The 24,982-nt window shown below is 35.6% G+C and overlaps 1 protein-coding gene and 1 pseudogene across 2 annotated transcripts; one reads left to right on the top strand and one right to left on the bottom strand.

Moving 5' to 3' along the window:
• Positions 1 to 3,207: 3,207 nt before the first annotated feature.
• On the bottom strand, positions 3,208 to 19,112 carry LOC114178083 (membrane-bound O-acyltransferase gup1-like). 2 transcript variants are annotated; one of them, XM_028063784.2, is made up of 22 exons: positions 18,918 to 19,112; positions 18,595 to 18,812; positions 16,747 to 16,809; positions 15,760 to 15,932; positions 15,589 to 15,647; positions 15,294 to 15,475; positions 15,150 to 15,198; positions 9,172 to 9,275; positions 9,021 to 9,085; positions 8,562 to 8,632; positions 7,992 to 8,051; positions 7,722 to 7,835; positions 5,414 to 5,538; positions 5,265 to 5,316; positions 5,032 to 5,094; positions 4,840 to 4,949; positions 4,673 to 4,765; positions 4,491 to 4,572; positions 4,322 to 4,399; positions 3,635 to 3,710; positions 3,505 to 3,554; positions 3,208 to 3,402 (listed from the first exon to the last, which is right to left on the bottom strand). In XM_028063784.2, the coding sequence occupies exons 4-22, from the start codon at positions 15,881 to 15,883 to the stop codon at positions 3,361 to 3,363; spliced, it is 1,599 nt and encodes a 532-aa protein (XP_027919585.1). In that variant the 5' UTR covers positions 15,884 to 15,932; positions 16,747 to 16,809; positions 18,595 to 18,812; positions 18,918 to 19,112; the 3' UTR covers positions 3,208 to 3,360. The 2 variants fall into 2 exon arrangements, with proteins under 2 accessions (XP_027919585.1, XP_027919594.1); XM_028063793.2 differs by lacking the exons at positions 16,747 to 16,809; positions 18,595 to 18,812; positions 18,918 to 19,112 and having other exon boundaries at positions 15,294 to 15,465.
• Positions 10,011 to 11,726, top strand: LOC146888601 (uncharacterized; annotated as a pseudogene).
• Positions 19,113 to 24,982: the final 5,870 nt, after the last annotated feature.

The following is a 24,982-nucleotide window of genomic DNA, read 5'->3' on the forward strand; positions in this document are numbered from 1 at the left end:
AAGTATAAATTTTAAAATAGGAATTTTTTCAAAAGTGTATAAAATAAAATTAGTTTAAATATTTAGATAAAGTTATTTGACGTATAAATTTAAAATAAATATATATATATATATATATATATATATAATTGAAATAAAACTTAATTACTAAAGTTTCAATTTGTTAAGGGACAAAATTTCTTTATTAAAAAAATAATATTAAATTGAGTCAAAATTTCAAATACAAAATAAATTGAATATAAGTTAATAAATTGAATACAAGTGACACGTTAATAACTTAACATGTGGCTCGACACGACAAAAAAATTTAAAAATGTTAAAAAAAAAACTAAAAAGCTGAAAATACTACAAGTTGCACGTGACATGTACAAACAGAGTAGTAAAGTTAATCTAATATAAAGGACCTAATTGGAATATTTTTAAAAATTACAAAACTTAATTGCAATACGAATTACTATTTGAATTTTTTTTTTAAAAAAAACAAATTACAAGACAAAAAGTGGAATTAAGCATTTTTTTTTCAAACATAAAAAAATATTAATTTCTTTAAATATATTATTGACATATAAGAAATAATTAGTATGAAAATAAAAACTTCAACTCAATTTGAACTGAACTCCAACTCAACTACTTAACTCAATCTTCAACCTATGCTGACTTACCTCAAACTTTGGCTTGAATTAATTCGTCTAGACCTTAGGCCCAAGTTGACTTGTCTCGATGTTTGACTCTGGCTAACTCATTTCAATCTTCAATAGGAGTTGTATAGTTTTGACCTTCGGTCCAGGCTGACTCGACTCAATTATAGACCTGTAATGACTTGGCTAGAATATGAGCATGAGTTGACTCGACTCGACTATAGGTTAGACTAACTTAACTTGACTTTCAACGTTTGGCATATCCCAACCTTCAACCTTGATTAGCCTAGGTTGATCTATCTAAACCTTCGGGCCAAACGACACGTCTTGACCTTTAGTCCAAGTCGGCTTATCTCAACCTTCGCACTCGGTCACCCAGTCTCAACCATCTGCCCGCTTTGTCTCCACCTTCGATCTAGGTCAACCCGTCTCAACCTTCGACTCAGGTTGGTTCGTCTCGACCTTCTCCTCGAGACAACTTGTATTGACCTTCATTTTGGCCAACCTAACTTGACCTTTTTTCTCGGGTCGGTCGGTCTCGACCTTCGTCCTTGGCTAGATTGTCTTAACGTTCAACACGCACCAAGCCTTAGCGACCTTCTATTTGGGTCAACCCATTTCAAACTTTGGCCCAAATCGACCTATCCCTCAACCTTTGGCCTGGCCCAACTCATCTCGATTCGGTCCCCCCTAACCATTCTCGACCTTTGACTTTGGGCAACATGTTTCCACCTTCAACCTGCTTAACCTTTTGTCCAACACTACTCATTTCAATCTTCAGCTCAACCCGATCCAATCATTCACGACCTTCTACCGGGGCCAACCCACCTCCACCTTTGGCTTGTCTTCGGCTCTAGTCAACCCATATTGACCTTCTGCACATGCAGGCTTGTATCACTTTCAACTAGTGTTTGTCCTCTCAAACTTTGGACTAGGCTACCTCGTCTCAACAAATCAACCCGTCTCCAACTTCAATTTGAGCTAGCCCATCTTTACCTTCGACCTGTATCGGCCTATCTCCTTGACCTTCCACTTGTGTCAACTCATCCCGTTCGATTAAGGTCAAGTTGTTTGACCTTTGGGCCCAGCTTAACCAGTTTTGACTTCTCCACGGGTCGGGCCATCGCCCAAGGTCGGCCATCTCAACCTTTAGTTTGGCTGACTTGTCTTAACCTTTGTCCCAGACCAATTTTGGCTATAACTTTAGCTCAAGCTGACTTGATTTAACCTTTGGTTCGGGTCAACTTGGCTTGAACTTTGATCAAAGCAGACTTAGGTCGTCCTTCAAGCTGAGATAACTCAGCTCAATCTTTGACTCAGGTCGAAGGTGTTGAATTTAAAAGTTAATTAAAGACTTATAGTAAGACAAAACTCACTTTGGTCCTAAGCCTAACCCACAATAAGAAGAGACTTTGAAAACTGAGATTTTTTCTTGGTTCACTTATTTGCTGTCCCATAAAAGGAGACTTAGGAGTGAGTTAAAGTTGATCTATAGATCACAAATCAAATTGATACTTCTAATTAGAAGATCATAAATGCAATAATTAAAAAAATTAATTGGTTTGATTAAATCATTCTCGTAGATATTGTTTAAATCCAAATCAAAATTTATGAGATTATTTCTATATTCTTGCTTTGTACCACATACCTCCTTACACAAAAAATATGGTTAAGATAAACCTTCTTAAAGTCACTTTGGTCATGAGGCAATTTTCTGAACAGACAAGAATTATGTAAATATAAACTATACAAGTTATATATCTTATGCGCTTTATTCGTGTGCAAAATAAAATAAAAAAAATTAAATTCATATTTTGTTAGTTTAGTATAGAGGAAACCCTGACAATAACTCCAAAGTTACACCTTGCTTTTCATTTGATTTGAACCCTTAAATCACACTCCAAGTTGACGTAACGCAAACAATGTTCACGCACTTCACATAGAAAATGACGAAATCAGGGTGGTGGCTTATAAATAAGTGTAGATAGAGCTGGTTCAGGATTTGCATAGTTTTGTGAAGGAGAAAGATGAAGTGCTACAAAATCCAGTTATTGGTCATACTTTGATTCACGCTTCTGCTTCCAAACACCACACATTCACGCTCAGGTCACCGATCACTTCACTCTGTGTTACTTTCATTCTCTCTACAAGTGTGGTGGTGTATGTATACATACATGCATCATGTCTCATCACTTACTTTCCTCTTTCTCCTTGTGTTGCAGCAATAATTGTACTCTATGCATCTTATAGTTTTCCTAATTCGATTCGGTATGCACTTGGCTCTTAACTCTCAACCCAAAAAAGATTAGTTCATTTTGACAGCTAAACTCAAACGAAAGCACCTTAACAGTTTATACCGAGTTATAAATATAGTCTTGATATAATTATTGTAGAGGAAACACCTATTGTGACATGTAAGGTTTCAAAAATAAAATTTTTCTCTATTAGTTACATCGATTATTCTGTCAGGACTTTAGCAACTTTGCACTAAAAAATATATGCGTACAATTAAGAGCATGTATGACACTTATTCTGTCTCTTTGGTCGTTATCTTTCTTGGATTTTAACATTTCCATGAAAATACATTTTCTTTCTTAATTTTATTAATTCAACTCTAATTTAATATAATTTAATTAAAAAATATAACATTCAAGTTTAAACCATATATGGACTAAAAAATGAGTCTGAATATTTTCACATGGTCAAAAGTAATTGTCCCAGTTCAGGGCAATCTTTGCTTTGCCTCCTCAATGTGGAACATAATCTGCAAATATCCAGGCAGAAGATTATTAAATAAAAATTGGAAGGGAGAAGAAATTTTTTCAAAGGATTGTATACATAAAAATAAATACTGGACATCGCAAACCTTTGTTCCAACGTAAAATGTCACAAGCATGCCGCCAAGGACGGGCAAACCTGAGTCATGGAATTTCCCAATCAATTTTTGATTGTGTTTTACTGCAATTAAGTTAAAAGGCTCAGGATAGTTGGTATACCTTCCTTGTGAAGGAAAGAAGAAAGCAGCCAGTTAATGCCTCCCGGTCCAACCACAAACCCAACCAGATTAGCCACCTGTCAAGAAATGTCATGGCATTTAAACCATATATGGACTATATTTTTGTTTTATAAACAAAATACAAGAGTTTCTACATAACAGAAATAATAAACAGTCAGAAAAGAAAAAAGGCAATAATTTCTAGTCATTTTTCATTAACCATCCAAATGGAAAATACTCTCTTGATATGGTTCAGTGTACAGTGCAAAAAGCAGGACTTGGGACATAAATTTTAGCCTCACTCTGATATATATATATATATATATATATATATATATATATATATATATATATATATATATATATATATAGATAGATAGATAGATAAATAACTGTAGCAGTAGTGGCTCAATTTTGGTATGAAAAAAAGTTAAACTTGAGTGTAATTGGTTCCAGTCTATATTATGTGGGAAATTGAACGTCACATTTGTTGTATAAAAGGCCTTGCCCTGGGTCATTTGGTTCAATCAGATTACTAGTTGCATCATTAAGTGGCCCTTTGAAAATCCTTCTTATGCTTTCTCAGGTAGCCAGTCAGATGCCATAACATTAATGAGGATGTTACATAAAAGTATAATAACTAAAGATTACGATATTCATAAATCTCTTGGGCTAGTCAAGGACAAACCATGAGGCAAGTAATTGTGACTGCCCCAGCAACAGCACTGAGTTCACGAAATATGCATACTCCAAAAGAACTTTGAGCCTGATAATCAGATATACTTCCATGTTAGACAGCAGATTATAACTACAGGTCAACGAAAATGTTAATAGCAGAAAATTGTGTATGTGCATGCCTGGAAAGCTTTTGCTGCAGATTTAAAAACCAACTCAGGGATGAAGAATATACAGGTCAACCATGCCCATGAAAGAAGCTTCCTAAGGTCCATAAGAATAATCAAGCATAAAACATCTGACAAAAAACTGTGCAACTTCTACAGGTAGAAAATATTGAACTTCAACAATAAAGGGAACTTACCACTCTAAATCATGCCAGATTGCAACAAATGTGAATACAACCCACACATTTAGTAGCTTTTTCTTCGATCCCCCAAGAGGAATGTAAATATACCTGAAGTTCTTGCCAATCAAAATTTAAGCTATCTGGGAAAACAGAAGAGCCAAATCGAAAATAATTGATTGCACCTCACAAGCCACTTGTTGAAGGAAGCATGCCAATTTTTCCAGAAGCCTTCCAAGTTGTGGCAATTATTAATGCATTTTGGCATGTTCTCCGGAGCCTCAATTCCATTTATCTACAATGAATAACTCAAAATGACTTTCTTCAAATATGTATTTGGACATTTAGGCCAAATGCTTATCAAGCAACTAACATACCAGTGACCAAAATCGGAAAAAGCGCCAGATCAATAAAAATTTTAGCCACATGAAGTTTAATACCTGGAACAAATAAATAGTAAGATTTAGAAGGAAACATGCTGATCTAATTTAATTGTTATGATACAACAACAACCACTAAGCCTTATCCCACTAATTGAGGTTGGCCATGTAATATGGTGACGTCATTAGGCTTGGTAAAACACTTAATTGATGAATGTGTATTCTCTTACACCATATCCAATGATGAACACGTCCATAGGAGATAAGTGCTTCCACAAATCACTAATTAATTAAGAAATTATTTTAGAAACCAAACAATAAAATTGGATTAACAATTAAATATAACCTGAGGTTTTATCCTGAATACTGAAGTTCTTACCTATTAGCGAAGGCATTGTAGTAGAATAGATGAGTCATTAATTCCATGAGGATAATACTCAATATCCAGCGAAAACCATTGAGTGTCACGTTTCTAACCGAAATGGTGTTTTGAGGAACATCTAGCTACAAAAAATTAGAACAGTATCATCAACAAAAACAGAAACTCAAGCAACCATTCAAAAGCACTTGACAATAGTCAGCGATACGAGAAACATTCAGGAATTGTTGGGGCAGATGGACTTTGTAGGTTTCAATTAAACAACAGATAATATTATATGTACTGAGTCATAAAGACAATGATTTACAGTTACAATGCTTGAATAATTATGCTTTAAGATATAACACTAAATCAACCCATAATCACCTTATTTACATTAGTCGCCCTTTAGAGCATATAAGTAATATGCATAAGCTTGTTACATATATAACTAATTCAAGTAATCTTAATGAATCAGTCAAAAGACATTTGCAAGTTGATCATTTAAATTGACAAAGCAATACCTCTTAGCCTTGAAGCTTATTTGTTCCCTTTTGCTTTTTCTACAAACCAGAGAATTGGTACAATACTTCGTACCAAGTTTACACTAGCACGACACCTTCAGAGGTGGCTTATGACAGGAAATTACCAACAGTATACAATGTATTCCAGGTGAAACAGAAGTGAAACAAGCTGCCTATGGTTGATTGAGAGCAGATTTTTTTACATGACATGAGACTTGATGGGGAAACAACGGTGGTTAGTATTAGTACAATGGAAAAACCACTCTCAATTGTCATAGGTGAGGAAGGTTCACACAAGTCCCAAAGCTAATGATATAAGTTCTGGAAGAGAATGATAAGTTGCAAGGTACACTATCAATTCAGAGTTGGTTATGTATGCAGGTGGGACCCATGGAGCGTGAGGAGAAGGATCATTATGAAAGAATCGGTTGTAGCATTTGTTGAATGAGAACTAATCTTTTAATGGCTATTGCTCCTGGAAACACACAACCAGAGACTGTTATTTCCTACTACTTGAATTGAAAATAATAATCAGATCCCACCTAAAGCCTCTATGGACAGGGATGGCCTCCAACTGATTAACTCTTCTCATCAGGTGCTCCACAGTTGTTCTCAACACATGCCCAAATCACCTAAGATGAAAAACTATTATTTTCTAATGTTGGAAATCTCATATCGACTAAAGATATGATCAATTATATGACATATATGAGTGTCAATCTCACCTTACAACCAGTTTAAGTTAAGTTTAAAGTCCAATATCTAAGATGGTATGAGAGTCTACCCTAACAAAGTTTGTTAGGCCTAGTATGTCACCCACTATCACCCACTATCAGACCCCCTCCATATATAGTCCCACATATTTAGTCCTAATGTGAACGGGTGTATTGAAGAACCAACATCAACTAGAGATATAATTAAATTATAGTATTTAAGATAATAAGGTATGATTTGCACCCAATTTTAAAGATAGTATTTGAGCCTATCCTGTACAAGTTTGTTGGGCTTATCATGTCTCCTACTATTGAGTTGTTATCGGACTATCTACAAATATCTAGTCACACGCTCAAGATGTGTATAAGGAAGTGTGTGAGAGATCCCACATTAACTAGAGATGTGACCATATTGTAGTATACAAATGGAAACAAACCTCACCTTGCGAAACAATTTTCTAAAGTTAAGTTAGGCTTACAGTCTACTTTATAATATCTATAATAAGAGCTGCCCATACTTTCCTCTAATGCATTTATTCTTTTTAGCGTAGTCCTATTTGTATAAGCTTCTCCATAAGTAATTATAGCAATTATAACCAGATTTGAACTTACACATAGGCTAATTTTAGCTTATAAGAGAAAATAATTTCATTTTTTTATTTTATTTTCCTACAACAGGTAATGAAGAAACTTATTCAAACAGGCACTTTATAAAAGTTGTCTAATACGTTTAATCCTAACTGTATTGAATTTATTTCAGTGCTGCCTTTTAACCATGCTTCATTCCCTGTAACGCAATAGGTATTTAGATGTATGGTAAAAGTTTCCCCAAAATTTGAGTGCCTTTCGCTACAAGCATCCACCCTACTTGAATCCTTTTGCGCTATACCATCTAATTTCTAAGCAATGACTACAAATATGGTTTCTCTTCCAATTCAAACAAATTACATCTTGCATATACATCTCCTTTTGAAAATAACAACATGATGGTTCATTTTGTAAATATAGGTTTCACAAAGACCACAACTATACACAACGTAATGAAAATCAATAATGAAGCTTAAACCATCAAAATAACTTGCAATCACAAACCTGTGAGGTAAAAGCGTTGAAGCTCAGTATTGGACCAGCGATATAAAGTGGTGCATATACCAAATAACAAAGGTACGTGATATATCCAAACCTGTCATTTGGCAGACTTCTCTCCTGAAAATGTTATTAAAATTAGAACTAAAAACATGAGTTCATAGGGCCAATTGAAATTATAACTACATAAAAACATAAGGAAAGAAAACGCAAAAAACATAACTCAGCAACTATGATAAATTTCACCTTGTGCTTTTAACTAGCAGCTATCCTAACCTGTAAAACTTGATAGCAAGATTTTCCGGATTTACAAATATGACAACGTTGATAATGCTTCTGCAATAATCAAAGAATTAAACAATGGAAAAAATATTTATTAATCATATTGATACCAAAAATCATAAAGCTACATAATTAATTAACAATGTACGCTAGACATCAGTATTGCAAGTTGGAATGTTTCAAGCAATGGTTCAGAAAATGTCAAAATCGACCAACCAAGAAACATGAAGATGGTAACATAAAAGGTTTTACCTAAAGGACTGAACAAGGCTATTCCCAGTCTATATTCTCATCTGTAGAAATATACCAAAACTACAACCTAATCAAAGTAGACTGGTCTTATGCACTAGTGAAGTTAAGCATTCAAGAACAAAATTATTTGAATAATAATCTTGTACATTTATGTCTTTTGAAGTAACATCAAGAATAACTCTTTAGTAATCAAATTTTCATAATAATTTGTCACCGGCACTTATAATATATTGTCATTCCTGAAAACATATTAAATTACGAGTGAGGCTGCACAGCGGAATCTAAGCACTATTTTCAGAAAGAAAGAAATACCTCCTGATCAAAATGAGAATCTCGATTAGTCCAGTGATAATCGAATCCAAAGCTTATCATGCGCAAAACAACTGCCACAAACATCTAAGCTTAAATATAAAGAACCATATATTAAGTTACTGGTATTGTTACATGACATAATGGTATGCAAAATGAGAACACAGAGACGTGCATATATAATTCATAAAATGCAAAACAAAAAATAGAATTTAGGCCACCAAATTTTAATATTCTGATCCATAAGTGTTATAAATAACAAATCTGCATAACATGACAACATTTAAAAAGTTAGGAATGATTGAATTGGCATAACTTTATATGAATTCAGTGATGGATGAGGAACAACTCGATACGCATGAATCATGGGACCAATAATTGTAAGAATCACATATCATATCAATGAACTATTTTAACTTTATTGGTTTACCATAGGAACTCAATTAAATAACGAAAAAATACCAAAGTTGAAGCATATGTGCCACCTAAAGCTGCCCCGGTAATTGTCCAAAAATGCCCATTGTTGCCTTCAACGTAAATTCATAATCTTAAGTCGAAATGGAATTAATCCCATAAAACAATGTAACAATGCAACAAATATTATGCCTCTTACCCAAATATAGAGAATGAATATCCTTCATAAATCCGATTACTGAGAAGAAACAATATGTTGTAACTCCAAAGTATAAGTGGGAAGTACTCCTTCTGTGCAAATATCTGCTCAAACAGAATTAGTCTTACACATGATAACTGCAGAAAAGTTATAAATATGGTATTGAGTGCAACAACACAATGATTGACCAAAACATTATATGATCAGGAACAAATGGATTATAGTAATTGGTTTCTTAAACATCAATGAAAATATGGTCAAAGCATTCAAAGTTGTTAGGATAAGTCAATACTATTGTTAGATGATATAATATTGTGTTTAATAGTTGGGCTCAGCCCATTATGTATTTCTGGGATTTGGCCCATTATCAATATAAATAAACTGTCCTTTGTGTAGGGTTTACACAAGGGAGATTAATCCCAAAACCCTATTTCATCTTATTTTACATGGTATCTAGAGCTTAGGTTAGTTTACTACAGCCACCGTCCCGCCGCCGCTCATTGCCGCCGCTTCTGTCGTCGTCACCGTCGCCTCCGCCGCCGCCGCCGCCGTCGTCGCCGCCGTCGCCGGAGCTGCAGTTTCGACCGACGACCAGACGGTTTTGTTCGTCTCGGCCAGGCGACTCCAACGCCGCAGAGATCGCCGCCATCGGAGCTCTCACGCGCCTCCACGCGCCGCCGCAAGCTCGGCAGCCGCCACCTCTCCGCCGCGCGTGACGGCGCGTCGCCGGTCGTTTTCTGCGCCGATCAACTTCGCCTGAATCGCCTTCTTGAGCTCTTTCTGAATCTGTGGTTGTTGTTTCAATCGGAGCACCTTGAATTTTTAGGGTTTCTCCCTCTATGGCTTCTTCCGCTGCCAATTCGAGTGTGTCATCTTCAAGCACTCCGCTGTCTGAACCCTCTGTTTATACCAACTACGTGAATGTGCATTTATCCATTGACAAGTTGGATGGCACAAATTACGCGACATGGGCATCCGATATCAAACTTTGGCTCAAGAGTCAAGGATATGAAGATCATCTCACCCAGAGTGTAACTACAGTTGCTGCAGATGAAGTTTCCCGCTGGACGAAAATTGATGCCCAATTATGCATCGTCATTAAGTCCACCATTAACTCTTCGCTGAAACAAATGTTTCGTTCATATGAAACATGTTCAGACGTTTGGGCACAGGCCAAGTTGTTATACACCAATGACACTCAACGTCTTTATGGTGTTTGTCAGGATCTTTTCAAAGTTGTTGCTCCGCAGAGTCCTGGACCCATGGCTGAATATTTGGGCAAAATTCATGCCCTTCTGCATGAGTTTAATGAGTTATTGCCTCCGGCCTCCACTCCAGCTGAAGAACTTGAGCAACAGTCAAAGTTCTTTATGTTATTGGCATTACATGGTCTTTCTGATGAATATTCCCATGTTCGCGACCAGATTTTGGGGTCTCCTGTTGTGCCCAACTTCACTGCTACTAATTCTGCCCTTTTACGTGTGCCAAGAAAACAAATCATTGATACATCTACTTGTGCTGATGATTCCTCAGTCTTGGTCTCTCAGCGGGATGATCGCAATCGTTCTCGCAAGCCGGGAAAGGGACGACCCAAGTGTGACCATTGTGGCAAATTAGGCCACAAGATTGACAAATGTTATGCTCTACATGGACGTCCTCCTCGGTCTGCTGCAGTAGTTCACTCTGATCCTCCTCCCTGATCAGCGACTGTGGATCCTGCTTCATCTGATACCGCAGGGCACCCTGCCATTTTCAACGACTTTCTCAAATGGTATGAGGAACGTCAAAGTTCTAGTTCCACTACATCTGCCTCTGTTGCACGCACAGGTACATCATTCGTTGGCCTGACTCACTCTGATTCTCTTGGTCCTTGGGTTCTTGACTCAGGCGCCACAGACCATATTACTGGTAACAAATCTTTGTTTTCTTCTTTGTCTTGTCCGGATCATTTACCCTCAGTTACAATGGCTGATGGGTCTAGAGTCTCATCTCATGGTGTTGGTACTGTTAATATTTTTCCATCCATATCCATTGATCATGTTCTTTATGTTCCTGGGTCCCCATTCAATTTATTATCTGTCAGTCGACTAACTCGTTCTCTTGATTGTATTATTTCCTTTACCAAAGATTCTGTTTGTTTACAGGACCGGAGTTCGAGACACATGATTGGCACCGGATGTGAGTCTCATGGTCTGTATCATCTTCGTCCTCCTTCACATGTTGGCGCGGCTATGGAATCACCATCCCTTCTTCATGCACAATTTGGTCATCCCAGCCTTGCCAAACTGCAACAACTTGTCCCCAGCTTGTCCAAGTTATCTAGTTTGTCGTGTGAGTCTTGTCAATTAGGAAAGCATAGTCGTAGTTCGTTTCCTTGTAGTGTCTCACAACGAGCTTTGTCCCCTTTTGCATTAGTTCATTCGGACATTTGGGGACCTAGTCGTGTTAAGTCTACTTTAGGTTTTCAGTATTTTGTTACTTTTATTGATGATTATTCAAGATGTACTTGGTTATATTTAATGAAAAATCGTTCTGAGTTGTTCTCTATTTTTCAATCATTCTTTCATGAAATTAAAACACAGTTTGGGGTTTCTATTCGAAATTTGCGGAGTGATAATGGTCGTGAATATCTCTCTCAATCCTTCAAACATTTTATGGCTTCTCAGGGCATTCTTCATCAAACATCATGCGCTTATACACCCCAACAAAATGGAGTGGCTGAGCGCAAGAATAGGCACCTTATTGAAACAACTCGCACTCTTTTAATTCATGGTGCAGTTCCTTCACATTTTTGGGGTGATGCGGTTCTTACTGCTTGTTATCTTATTAATCGCATGCCTTCTTCAGTCTTGCATAACCAAGTTCCTCATTCTATTTTATTTCCTCACGACCCTCTTCACCCTTTACCTCTTAAAGTCTTTGGGTCCACATGTTTTGTTCATGATTTTAGTCCTGGCTTGGATAAGTTGTCTCCGAGAGCCCACAAATGTGTCTTCTTAGGATTCCCCCGCTCACAAAAAGGGTATAAGTGTTTCTCTCCTTCCCTCAATCGTCATTTTATCTCCGCTGATGTCACCTTTGACGAGTCTTCTTTTTACTTCACACACCCCTCTTCTCGTTGTGAGCCACCATCTACTACTATAGATATCCCTGTTGTGTGTGATCCTCCTAGTGTGCCCACTTCCAGTGCCACCTCGGATTCTCCTCAGCCACCTCCGAGTGTACCTATTGCGGATAGACCACCTCTTCAGGTTTATAGCAGAAGACATCGTTGCCAACCACCAACTCATGACTCACATCAAGTGCCGAGTTATTTGTCTCCTCCGGTTCCAACAACTGAGTCTGATCTTCCCATTGCCCTTCGTAAAGGTATGCGTTCTACCCGTAATCATTCTCCTCATTATGCTGCTTTGAGTTATCATAGAATCTCTCCATCTTTCTATACATGCCTTTCGTCTATTTCCTCTTTGTCAATTCCAAAATCTTTAGGTGATGCATTAGCCCACCCTGGTTGGCGTCAGGCCATGCTTGATGAATTGAGTGCTCTCAGGCATAGTGGAACATGGGATCTTGTTCAATTACCATCCGGGAAATCTGTTGTTGGTTGCAGGTGGGTCTATGCTATCAAAGTTGGCCCTGATGGCACTGTTGACCGTCTCAAAGCTCGCCTTGTTGCCAAAGGTTACACACAGATCTTTGGTTTGGATTATGGTGATACTTTTTCTCCAGTGGCCAAGATGGCATCTGTTCGCTTATTCATTGCCATGGCTGCTCTTCGCCAATGGCCTCTTCACCAACTTGATGTCAAAAATGCATTCCTCAATGGCGATTTGAATGAAGAAATTTATATGGAGCAACCTCCGGGTTTTGTTGCTCAGGGGGAGTCTTCTGGATTGGTTTGTCGTCTTCACAAATCTTTATATGGCCTAAAGCAGTCTCCTCGGGCCTGGTTTGGAAAATTCAGTAGTGTTGTTCAACAATTTGGCATGTCTCGCAGTGAAGTGGATCATTCAGTTTTTTATCGTCACTCCAGTGCTGGATGTATCTACTTAATAGTGTATGTTGATGACATTGTTCTCACAGGAAGCGACAACCTTGGCATCTCCCTCTTAAAGCAACATCTTTGTCGTCATTTTCAGACCAAAGATCTTGGAAAACTCAGGTATTTCTTGGGTATTGAAGTAGCACAATCCAATAGTGGTATTGTCATATCTCAGAGGAAATATGCATTGGATATTCTGGAGGAAACTGGATTAATGAATTCTAAAGCAGTAGAAACACCCATGGATCCTAATATTAAACTTCTACCTAAACAGGGGGAGCCTTTCTCAGATCCTGAACAGTACAGACGGTTAGTTGGAAAGTTGAATTATCTTACTGTTACTCGTCCTGATATTTCCTTTGCTGTTAGCGTGGTGAGTCAATTCCTTAATTCCCCATGTGAAGAACATTGGAATGCAGTTATTCGCATATTAAAGTATATCAAAAGCTCTCCTGGAAAAGGTTTACTATATGATTCCAACTCTGATACAAAAGTTGTATGTTATTCAGATGCTGACTGGGCAGGATCTCCTTCCGACAGAATATCTACTTCCGGATATTGTGTCTCAATTGGTGGTAATTTGATCTCTTGGAAGAGCAAGAAACAAAGTGTTGTGGCAAGATCTAGTGCAGAAGCAGAATATAGAGCTATGGCTTTAGCCACATGTGAACTTGTTTGGCTTAAGCAATTGCTTCAAGAATTGCAATTTGGAGATGTCACTCAAATGACACTCATATGTGACAATCAGGCTGCTCTTCATATTAGCTCTAATCCTGTCTTTCATGAGAGGACCAAACACATTGAAATTGACTGTCACTTCATTCGAGAAAAAATCCTATCCGGGGACATCAAGACCGAGTTTGTCAATTCAAGTGATCAATTAGCAGATATTTTCACTAAGTCTCTTCGAGGACCTAGAATTGATTATCTTTGTAACAAGCTTGGTACATACGATTTGTATGCACCAGCTTGAGGGGGAGTGTTAGATGATATAATATTGTGTTTAATAGTTGGGCTCAGCCCATTATGTATTTCTGGGATTTGGCCCATTATCAATATAAATAAACTGTCCTTTGTGTAGGGTTTACACAAGGGAGATTAATCCCAAAACCCTATTTCATCTTATTTTACAACTATTATAACAAGTCAATAAATATCCAGGGACCAGAGTTGTGTGCCTAAGCCGATTTTTCATATTGTGATCTATTATTACAGTTATGGATGCGAGGAAATATTTTCCAAGCCATAAAAACAATTGTCTGGCCTCCAAAAGTTCAACATTTTCCTTTTGGACGTCCTTATTCTTGAAAAAACTAAATTTGTTGGAGTTTCAAGCTCAAACCAACCTGCCTTTCTACAATACCAAACCCCCCTCCTCCAAAAACATGTCCATATCCTCCACTGGAAAGACATTCCTCCCACAATCACAAGTCTCTCACTATACAAAACTTAGGAGACTGCACTCTTCAGAGCTGTCCTTCTTTAGAAGATTGTTGACAATGCTTGCTACATGCTTCTGATGTAATAATCTTTACTATACAATTCTTGTTTGGTAGAAGGTATTGATTTAAATAATCCATCACTCATGGCAACACCATTCTCACTAAAGAGTATTAGAAATGCAAATAGTTAAATGGTTAGCAAGAAATAAATAAAGAAAATAAAATCTTAATTAATTTAAGTGGAGGAGTATCATTCCCATGAGCAATACAAGAAATCAAATATAGATGACTTTTTTATTACATTTTGCATATATGACATGCAAATTAAAATAAAGCAGCCAAAGGGAAACTAGTTTTAACGGAAAAAATAAAAAAAACTGTTATGACATGTTGATAACTTTAAGTAGGAGATTAAAAATTTAAAATCAACAACGTTACAGGTTCCCAACTAGATACATTGCAACTAACACATATTCACTATCCATTACACGCACCTTTACAAGAATAAAATTTCCAGTAGCTATTGATAGGATAAAAGCTATGCTGCAAATGAAACAAACTCAAGAGTCAGACTGAAGAAGGTAAGGAATAACAACAATGGAAGAAAGAACAACATCAAACTAAATGGTGCATCATACCATACTCCATGAAGATATGACAAGTACGCCAAAGAAAATAAAAGCCACGCAATGGACATTCCTCTAACTCTTAAATCAAAGAAAGCCTTCATCAAGTAGGCAAGAAGAGTGAAAATTCCAAAGACAAGAGTAAGAACAGATATATTTCCTCGAAAATTCCTCCACTGAGCATCTGAAACATCCTTTACACAAAACAGAACAGCATGTACGTTTGATCAGCAAGCAACATGACCATCTACTGAAATACTTACACCAGACAAAATTATCATAATGACCAAAAAGAGAAGGATCATACATTGAGGTGGTTAGCTAAGAGCCAACCCGGGCGTAAACCTGACAGCTGTTTGTAATAATCTGTGAGAAACAAAAACCCAAAGCACTCAGTGCACAGCAACTAAGCAAGTAGTACAAGTAAAAAAAATTACTGAAACAATATTATAGAGTGGAAAATGTCTAAAATATATACCGCGAGAGAGTTGAAGTGAACGGTTGATGATGATAACATAGAAAACGATTGCATAAATCACAAGAAACAACAATTCTTTTCGCTTCCAGTTCCCACTCTTACTGGAATTAGCAGGTGTAGCCATTTGCAAATTGACCTCTAATTAGCACCTCAACACCAGCAATTTTGTTACCCTGTTTTGGCAATAAGACAATTTTGCAAATTACATCCACTTTTCGCGCGAAAATCAAATTAAAATTAACTTTGCTGATGAAAACAAATTTCAATAATTTATATACATTTAAGAAATTGGATGTAAAAATTGAAGTAGGAAGTCTTCAATTACTCAACAGAGGACAGTGAACAGAGAAGAGGCTCAGGGTTGATGAAACGTAAGAAGTGTGGTTCATCTTTGCAGACAACAAGATCTATTACGATCAACCCTCTCTTTTTTATTATTTTTTTCCATCGGAAGACGACAAAGCATGATGATTACACCTCGTGGTAAGAAAACACACAAAAAGCAACCTCCTTAGACTATGAATTGAACGGCATAGTGACACTAGCCACAGGGTATAGGCCCAAAAAATGAGATATAGTAACCTCCTTAGACTATGAAGCCAAACTATTACGAGGAATAAAGCAACCGACCTTAGACTATATTGTGCAGATTGGGCTCTTCAAGTTCTGGAAGGACTATATTCATTAGTCTTCATGAGAAGATGCATATATACTTCTATTCCAGAGTTTAGATTCGAAATGTTTCTTTTGATTTTCTTCAAATATTAGTGGTACTAGGAGTTTTTAATTCCAACATATACTTTAACTTTTTTTGAATACTAACTTAAAGTTATACCAATAGATTCTACATTGTTTCTTGCGAGTGTCCGTCACTACCTAAAAAGGGAAAGAAAATGGCTACTACACTGTGCAGTTTGCATGTAAACATCTCAATCAAGGTAAATAAATGATAGATCAGAGATATGGAAACGAAAGAACAAATCATACCTAACTGTCCATCAACATTTGCAGCTAGTCGTGGCACGTCTGAACTTGGTCGACTAGCGGACCCTGCAAGAGTTGCTTCTACTAAATTAACTTAATCTCAAAAATCAAGAAGCTAATACAATGAGATAGCATGCTATCACATCAATAGCAGGGGCAGGGGCACTTTGAGATTGGTGTATTTCAAAATGGTCCAATAAAAGACATAATCAAACTAGAACCCTGGTGCAAAAAGTAAACAACAGACCAAAAGGGCATATAAAGACAATCATTTGGTCCTTACAACAATTTCATCAAGGAGAACAAAGCACAGTACATCCCAAAATAAAATATAAATAAAACATAATATTTTTACCTACAACAAAAGAATTGTTGGTCTACATGTTTCCTTAAATAAATGCTTTCAGCACACCATTAACTACAAAAGAAAACACTTACAAAGAGAATAGCACTAGTCTTGAAAGATCCAAGAGAAAATATTTTAATTTCCCTACAAAGTGATAAAACTACAAGAGAAAGCACCTATTTAGGGACTTTTTTACACCAGCCTTAAAATGAAAATGATGTAAAAAATCATATAATGCACAATTTTGTTTTTGGTTAACTGGAGTTTGCTTGAAACGAGTATGAATTTCCCATGAGCTAATAATTGCATTGCATGAAAGATGAGATAAAGAGAGAGAGAGAGAGAGAGAGAGAATCATCCTAGAATACAATTACTATATATAAAAGCTGAAACTTGTTTCGTCACATACACTGCAATTTGATATAGAAGTCGCAAGTTCTACTATCAGCTTCAAGAAAACACAAGGTCCACACAAAGGAGTTCTCAGATCCATAAAACATGGAGGATTCATTGGCGAATTGGATTTCCAATTTGGTAAAACCTCCTTCAAAGCACATTTCATTTCAATTTCTGGATTTCTCAGTATGCATTCTACAATATATCCATGAACAAACCAGGGATGTTGACAACTTATTTTTGTTCTTAGTTCTCACAAGAAATGGAAAACTATAATGTTGTGTTGAGTGAGAGACATGGTTCATTTCACGAGCAACAGTTCCTAAGAGAGATCCTTGAGGAGCCACAAAATTTGCCACCTCAAGGAGAGAATATCAGTCCCAGCAACAGCAGTGTGTCCTTTGATGAGGCAATTGGTGACACTCTGCACAAAAGCCACAGTTCCAACTTCATCAAGTCCTTGAAAATATCACCACCATCATCATATGCCTCTCCAGCCACCACATACCTTCCCTCTTTTGATACTTCAACTGCTGAATCAATCACAAGATCATAAGCCTTCCCCAATGCTTGGTTCATAACTGCAGGGATCTCCCAGTACAAGGGGTGTTGTGGTGAAAGATAGACCTTAATTTGAACTAATCATGGCTCGGCCAAGAAAGAGACAGGAACTCACAGGGAGCATCATAGGACTTTCAGCCACCATTCCTATACTCAACAGGGGCAGTTACTATACCGCCTCCACCCACACTTACATTTCTCCTTCCCACAACTCCTTTAATGGAATTTCCTCCACCCGAAGTGACCCTAAAAGCTCTCTCATCTGATATCACTGACGTTACCCCAATGCCTTTATCCACTCATACCTCTTTCAATGTTTCAAACTTTCCCTTAATTCATATAACTACAAATCATTAACATAAATTGCACGAGACAAATAACCGCTAAAACATGGAAATAAGTCATATAACTACTATTATCAGGGATTTGGCTGATGTGGATATACCAAATTCAAAAATTGAAGGTATTTTAAACCATAAATCCCAATTGAGAAGCCATAAACCCTAACTTGTGAAAGAACTATTTTAATTGAAGTATATAAGTGTTACCTTAGCTATTTGGGGCAGCGTTTGAATGTGACTATAAGGGTAGCAACGAACATGGATGGCGATGAGCTTGCCGATCATGACGAGCTTGATGATCACAACGAGGTTAGAATTGGCGATCTTGGAAATTCTAAATTCAAAATGATCTTCGAGACCACGATCCAAAAGGACTAGAAGCGCGATTTCGTGGCACGATTCGGAGAGCTAGGGTGACCAATTGTCTATGGTGGCATGAATAAGTTTGTAGCGGAGAGTTAAGTTGTGAGAATAGCTCAAGCTTGTTGTGAAAGAGGGAGAGGGAAGGTGAGAATAGAGTTAGGGATTACTTGTGGCAGTAAGGGATTTAGCTTCCGGGAGTGGTTCTCAACAGCGGTGGGCTCAACGGCGGTGGGCTCAACGGCGGTGGACTCGACGGCTGTGACCTCGACGTCACAGACGTTGCAGTGAGCTTCGCCTCTTGTTGTGATCGTGACCGTGACGACGGAGTGAGGGTTGCACGTTAATTTTCAACGGTGAAATCTAATATTATTTTTTATTTAATTTATATTTCCCATATTTAAATATGTATGTGGGAAAGTTATATTAGATTGAAATTTAGAACTTATAAATATTGTCGGAGATAATTTATGAATTTACCTATACAAAAGATTCTGCAAGAATAAATATTCTTTTTATTTATAAATAAATATATGTGAGAAATAATGCATGAAAAATATTTATTTTACTCATGAAAAATACCTGTGAGAAATAACGTATGAAAAATTCTTATTACCCTCTTGAAAAAATATTACTGGGAAATTATTATGAAAAATATACTTTTTTCACAAAAAAAAAAATAATAATTGTGGTAAAATTTACATGGGAAATGCACTTTTAACCTATGAAACAAATATATGGAAAATAATTTATGGAAATATATATTTTACTCATAAAAAATCTAAGAGAAAATATGGTTGAGTAATAAAATTGTTTGTTGTACTGACTTTCACTCTTTCATCATTGGACCTTCCGCTATTTTATTTTATCATCACAACTTAGTAACTAACATCTCATTTTCCTTTTTCTCCTCTTTCTTCATCCATTTGTCATTATTTTACTTATGAATTTACTAATGGATAAACTTGTTAGTAATATGAATTTTAAATTATCAATAGATTTTATCGATAAATTTTACACAATTTGTCAAAATTCATTGTAGGAATTTTAGTGTTATTTTATTGACAAAATTTATTAACGACTAAGGTTGTGAATGGATCTTTCTCATATAGGTTATGAGATTGGAAGTATATTGTTACGAAAAGGTCAATAAACTAAAATTAACTAAGTTAGATTTGGAGAGGGTCAATTCTTATTATCTTATTGTTTGTATTATTTTTCTTTTTCAGCTCACCCTTTCTTGTTTGTGTGTTTGTGTTTGGCGATAATTACGTGACTTGTTAGGTGGGAGCAGATGTGACTTCAGGTGAGAATGCTGAAGCATAGTGACAGAGCGGGGACTTACGATGGGAGATTTTTCCTATATTTTCATTTTCATGCATTTTGTAATAGACTTTATGATGCTTTTCTATATTATGAACTTGTAATAAAGATGAAGTATTATGATTGGATTATCGCGAGAAAAGTTTTAAATTTTTCCGCGCTTGGAAACTTTATATAATGTTTGGATTTCCAAAAGAAATTTCATGAGTTATGCTTTATCTAGTAATATCCATCTGGGGTGTTACAGTGACAAGTTTCATTTTTGTAAAACGCAAACACTTTATGTGAATAGTTACTCGAATGTTTCTGTTTAATTTATGTTGCCTGGATTATGAAGTATATTTCATTGGGAGAGAATTGATCCACAAAATTCAGTTCACATTTATGTAAACTCTAGAATGAATTACCGGTGACCATTGGCATATTAACTGGTTACCTACCCAATATTTTTTGAATAACATTATAACCACTATTATGTTTTAAGGAAGTCCACATGTAAACCATTTTTAGTGTATTAGAAGAACTTAACAACATGTATGAAAGGTATATTCAATCCTAATAAAAATTGCTCTATGATAATTGGTCAACAACTCCCATCTCACAAACACGATAATTGTGGATTCATTAACTGAAGACCCCTGACGTATTACATGGTGACCTACCCATTACTTTGTGCATAAGGCACTCCCTTTTTATTTTTTTAGCATTGTCTAAGATATTAACTGTGTGTGGAGGTTGAGAGAAACGTGGAGAGAATCTAGATCAATAGGATGTAGTTGAGTAATAATAACATATAATAAATTATTTAAAATAAAAATTAAAAACTTTTCTTATTTTTTCTAATTTTGAATTTATTTCTTTCTTTGGCAGAAACTATGTATATCTTTTTATTTTATTTTTATTAGTTTGTTTTATATACTTGCTAGCTTAATATATTTGTTAAAAACAATATTTTTATAGTTTTTTGAACCTTTATATTTTTTCCATTTTTTATAAATTCAAATTTATTTTATAAAACTATTTTTCTATTTTCAATTTATTATTATTATTATTTTATAAAAACTCTCTTATTTTTAATTCTTATTCTTAATCATAAAAATTATTTTTATGTTTTATAATATTTATCTTTTAAAAGCTTATTTTCACTATAAAAATATTTTTCTTATCTTTTTCTATTTCGTTTACTTTTCTATTTAAAAACAAAGTTTAGTTAGGTTATATTATATACTTAAATTAATTGTATAGGAAATAAGAAAAATTAGATTATTCTTATTAAAAATTCTTTTTATTTTATTTTATTTATTATTTAGTTACTCGGACGAAATTGGGTGTTCCGAAGGTGGTTTATTTGTTGGCTTCTATGTGCATTTTCCATGATCGGTTCAATTTGTGCTTGTGTTTATGAGCGAAAGTTACACATATCTTCCATTTGCATGAATTGTGTCGCTGGCTCTCGCATCACCTCCATCGTCTTTGGTGGTTTACGGTTGATCTTGTCAGTAAATACGCTGGGTTGGATGCCGGTCAAAAAATAATGTTTGGCGACTTCGTCTCTCAAATCCTTGATATTCACAGACATCCTGGTGAAGCGGTCCACGAACTTCTTAGCGACTCATCCTTGCCTTGTTGGACGTTGACCAGTGTTGCGGGTGTAAGTATCGCAAGTCTAAGAGGGAGAACTGGGTGCTAAATCGGGCCTTGAGTGTGGCAAAGCAATCAATGTTGTTCTGGGGTAATTCTGAGAACCATTCAAAGGCCTCTTCGGTCAGTGAAGACAAGAAAACTCTACACCAAATGGGTCACTAACCGCGTGGAACATCATTTGATTTGAGAAGGTGCAAAGGTGATTGTCTAGATTAGAGGTTCTGTCATATTTGTCAAATATGGATATCTTTCACTGATCGGGTAGTGTCGTTTCTAGGATGAACGGTGTAAACGGAAACCCTCCCTCAGTGTATAAACGGGCATCCGAGACGAATGTCCCCCTTTATTGGCCCCTGAGTTGTCCACTATAATGTGGGTTAATACATCTCTCGATGGTTGCACTCTCTCCACACAAGAGGGTGGTTGTCGCTCACTGCCTCCCTTCGATATTTTTTATGTGCAGGAGTGTCGCGAATGCTCCCCCTCATTGTCCAGTTGAACTCGACTTTGCCTTGGGGGATCTGAATAGTCGGTGTAGAGGGTATCATGTTTTCTTGCTATTTGCCTAAAGGCGTGTTATCCTTTTACAAGATTCAAAGTTGAGCCTCATAGTTTCGTTGCATCTCATTTATTCACTGTTGCATCAGCCTCAACATCTCTCGCATGTCTCCTCATTCGTCCGCTACATCCCTTCCGTTTGCGTTGCTCATCATGTTTCTTGTGGTCACTATAAAGTTTTAAGAATTTTCACTTGGCCCACAGTGAGCACCAAAATGTTTCGGGTGTAGGGATCGAACGTCTACTCAAACACTTTGTTCACTTGCTTCTTCTCTATACGGAGTCTTCGATCAGTATCTCCTTCTTCCGTTTGGCAATTCAGACGATCGGGGTACCTGTCAATTAGGCTCCAATGCTTAAGTTAGTAGTTGCTTGTTTGGTATTAGCAATTAATGCTGTAATAAATGCGAAGTAAAAGTCCTTACCAACTTATCTTGGAGTTCTATTTATAGTTTTTCATACGAGACTTGGATTAGGGTCTACTTTGTAAGACCCGAGGAATTTAAATAATTAAACAAATAATTATTTAATAAATGTGGGAAGTGGAAGCCTTTATGACATTAAATGCTAACTTACATGATGTGAAAAAATATTAGCTCAATTGATTGAGAGTACTTTATTGTGTGAGAGAACTTGGGTTCAAGTCCTATGTGTGTTGATTAATTTTATTATTTTTATGATATGTTTGGACGAGATAAGAAAGTATAAAATAGAGTTTGTGGGTGGTGGTGTCAGAGTTTGAATCTATATTATGTAGACTAAAATAGAGTTTTGTACACCAAGTTTCGTTGAGATATAGATATCAAAGTAATTTTTTTTCATTGATATAATATGTTAACCGAAAGCGAAATAGTATAGTATATTTACTTATATATTTGGAACAATGCAGCATCATATATATATATATATATATATATATATATATATATATATATATATATATATATATATATATATATAAATGATTCTTTCATGTTATAAAATATGTTGATAAGTGTTTTTATCATTCGAGTAATAATCGTAGGAGTGAAACTTTTGGTTTGATGTGGTTTTTATGAATGTCTTGGAATTTTTTTCCTTTTTGGAGTAATATGATTCTTTCTATTTTGGTGTTATATGAGAGATGCTTTTTATGATGTTTTATTGGTATTAACTTGTGGTTCCAAAACAAAATCATAAGTTTATATTGTTTGGTAGAATACAGGAGGAAATAGAATGTTAGGATAACATTAACGTTTATATATCTTTACCATATATTATAATTAATATATATATATATATATATATATATATATATATATATATATATATATATATATATATATATATATATATATATAATACGTTGATTCTTATATAAATATATAAATGGGAATCATTTCTTTAAACAGTGGTAGGATGCTTTATAAATATTTTTATTTTATTAGGATAAAAGTTTGTTTGATTGAATTAATAAAATATGCAGTTATAAAAGTTAAAGGATCTGGAATAAGATTTTAGAAATATTAAGGAGTATATATGATTTATGTTAACATGTGAAATGATTGTAATAACATTAAATTTTTTTATTATGAGCCATTTGGAATAGTGGAGTAATGGTACTGTGTACTACATATAAAAGTTAAAAGAGAGGGTCTTTGAAGGATTTGATGATATTAAATAGCTGAACAATATGTAAAAATAAATGGATGGATTGTATGTACTGAACAGAGCAGTATATTATATAAACACGGGAAGTGTTGTTATATAATCGTGTATATTGACTATTTCATGTATTATTTCTTGGTTGTGGTTACTTGAATTTTAATTTTGTGCGATGGTTATATCTAGTTCTATAGATAAAAGTATTAACTTTGAAATGTGAAAATTGTGAGGCATGTAATGGCTTGATTGTGCATTTCGTGGTAAGGAATCCATGATATATATATATATATATATGATTGTGTGGGATTGTGATTCACTCATGTGAATGTGATTAGAAATCATACTTGATGTTATGCCTTGTGTGTTGAGTGCTTGAGGTTCTTTAGGACCTGCTAAAAATGTCAAAAACCAGTAGCATTGGCGCTACTGGTATGGCACCTGGCGATGCGGGACGAGTCGCCAGGTGATAGGGGCCAAAACAATGGTAATAGCTAATGGAATTGTGTGACGCCTGACGGTGGGGTTGGTTCCGCCAGGCGGAAAAAGATTTGGCAGTGATCTGCTAGATCAAGCCATGCGACCTGTGGTTGATAGGTTATTGACCTGCTAATATTAGTCCGGAGAAATTGCTACATCAATTAGCCACGACTTCAAGCCCCAACCGTTCGGATATCAAGACAACCAACGACGGAGTGTGATGTTGTGGTTTTGGCGTAAATCGACAATGTGTAATTTTCTTTGAGCATCGATAAGCTCTTGTGGAAAATCAACCCCTGCGATACATATTGCTAATTTTACACAAAATGAAAAAAAAGAACATAAAAGTTAAACTTGCTTTTGATTGTTTATGTAAAAAATTAATTTATTTACTCAACATTAGTACACTAAAACTATCCGTACTTAAAATGTAATATACCAAATTATTAATAGTCTTTACAACATTTTTCCATTATTAAATTTTTTACTATCATCACATTTTCATTTTCATTCCTCTACCAAAGTTTCTCTAAAATTAACTAATTTCGGTAAATCTAAATTTCATAACTAAAATTTATATTATTTAAAG

This window comes from Vigna unguiculata, chromosome 1 (genome assembly GCF_037176805.1).
Source record: "Vigna unguiculata cultivar grain cowpea cultivar isolate G323 ecotype 2 chromosome 1, ASM3717680v1, whole genome shotgun sequence".
NCBI lineage: Eukaryota > Viridiplantae > Streptophyta > Magnoliopsida > Fabales > Fabaceae > Vigna > Vigna unguiculata.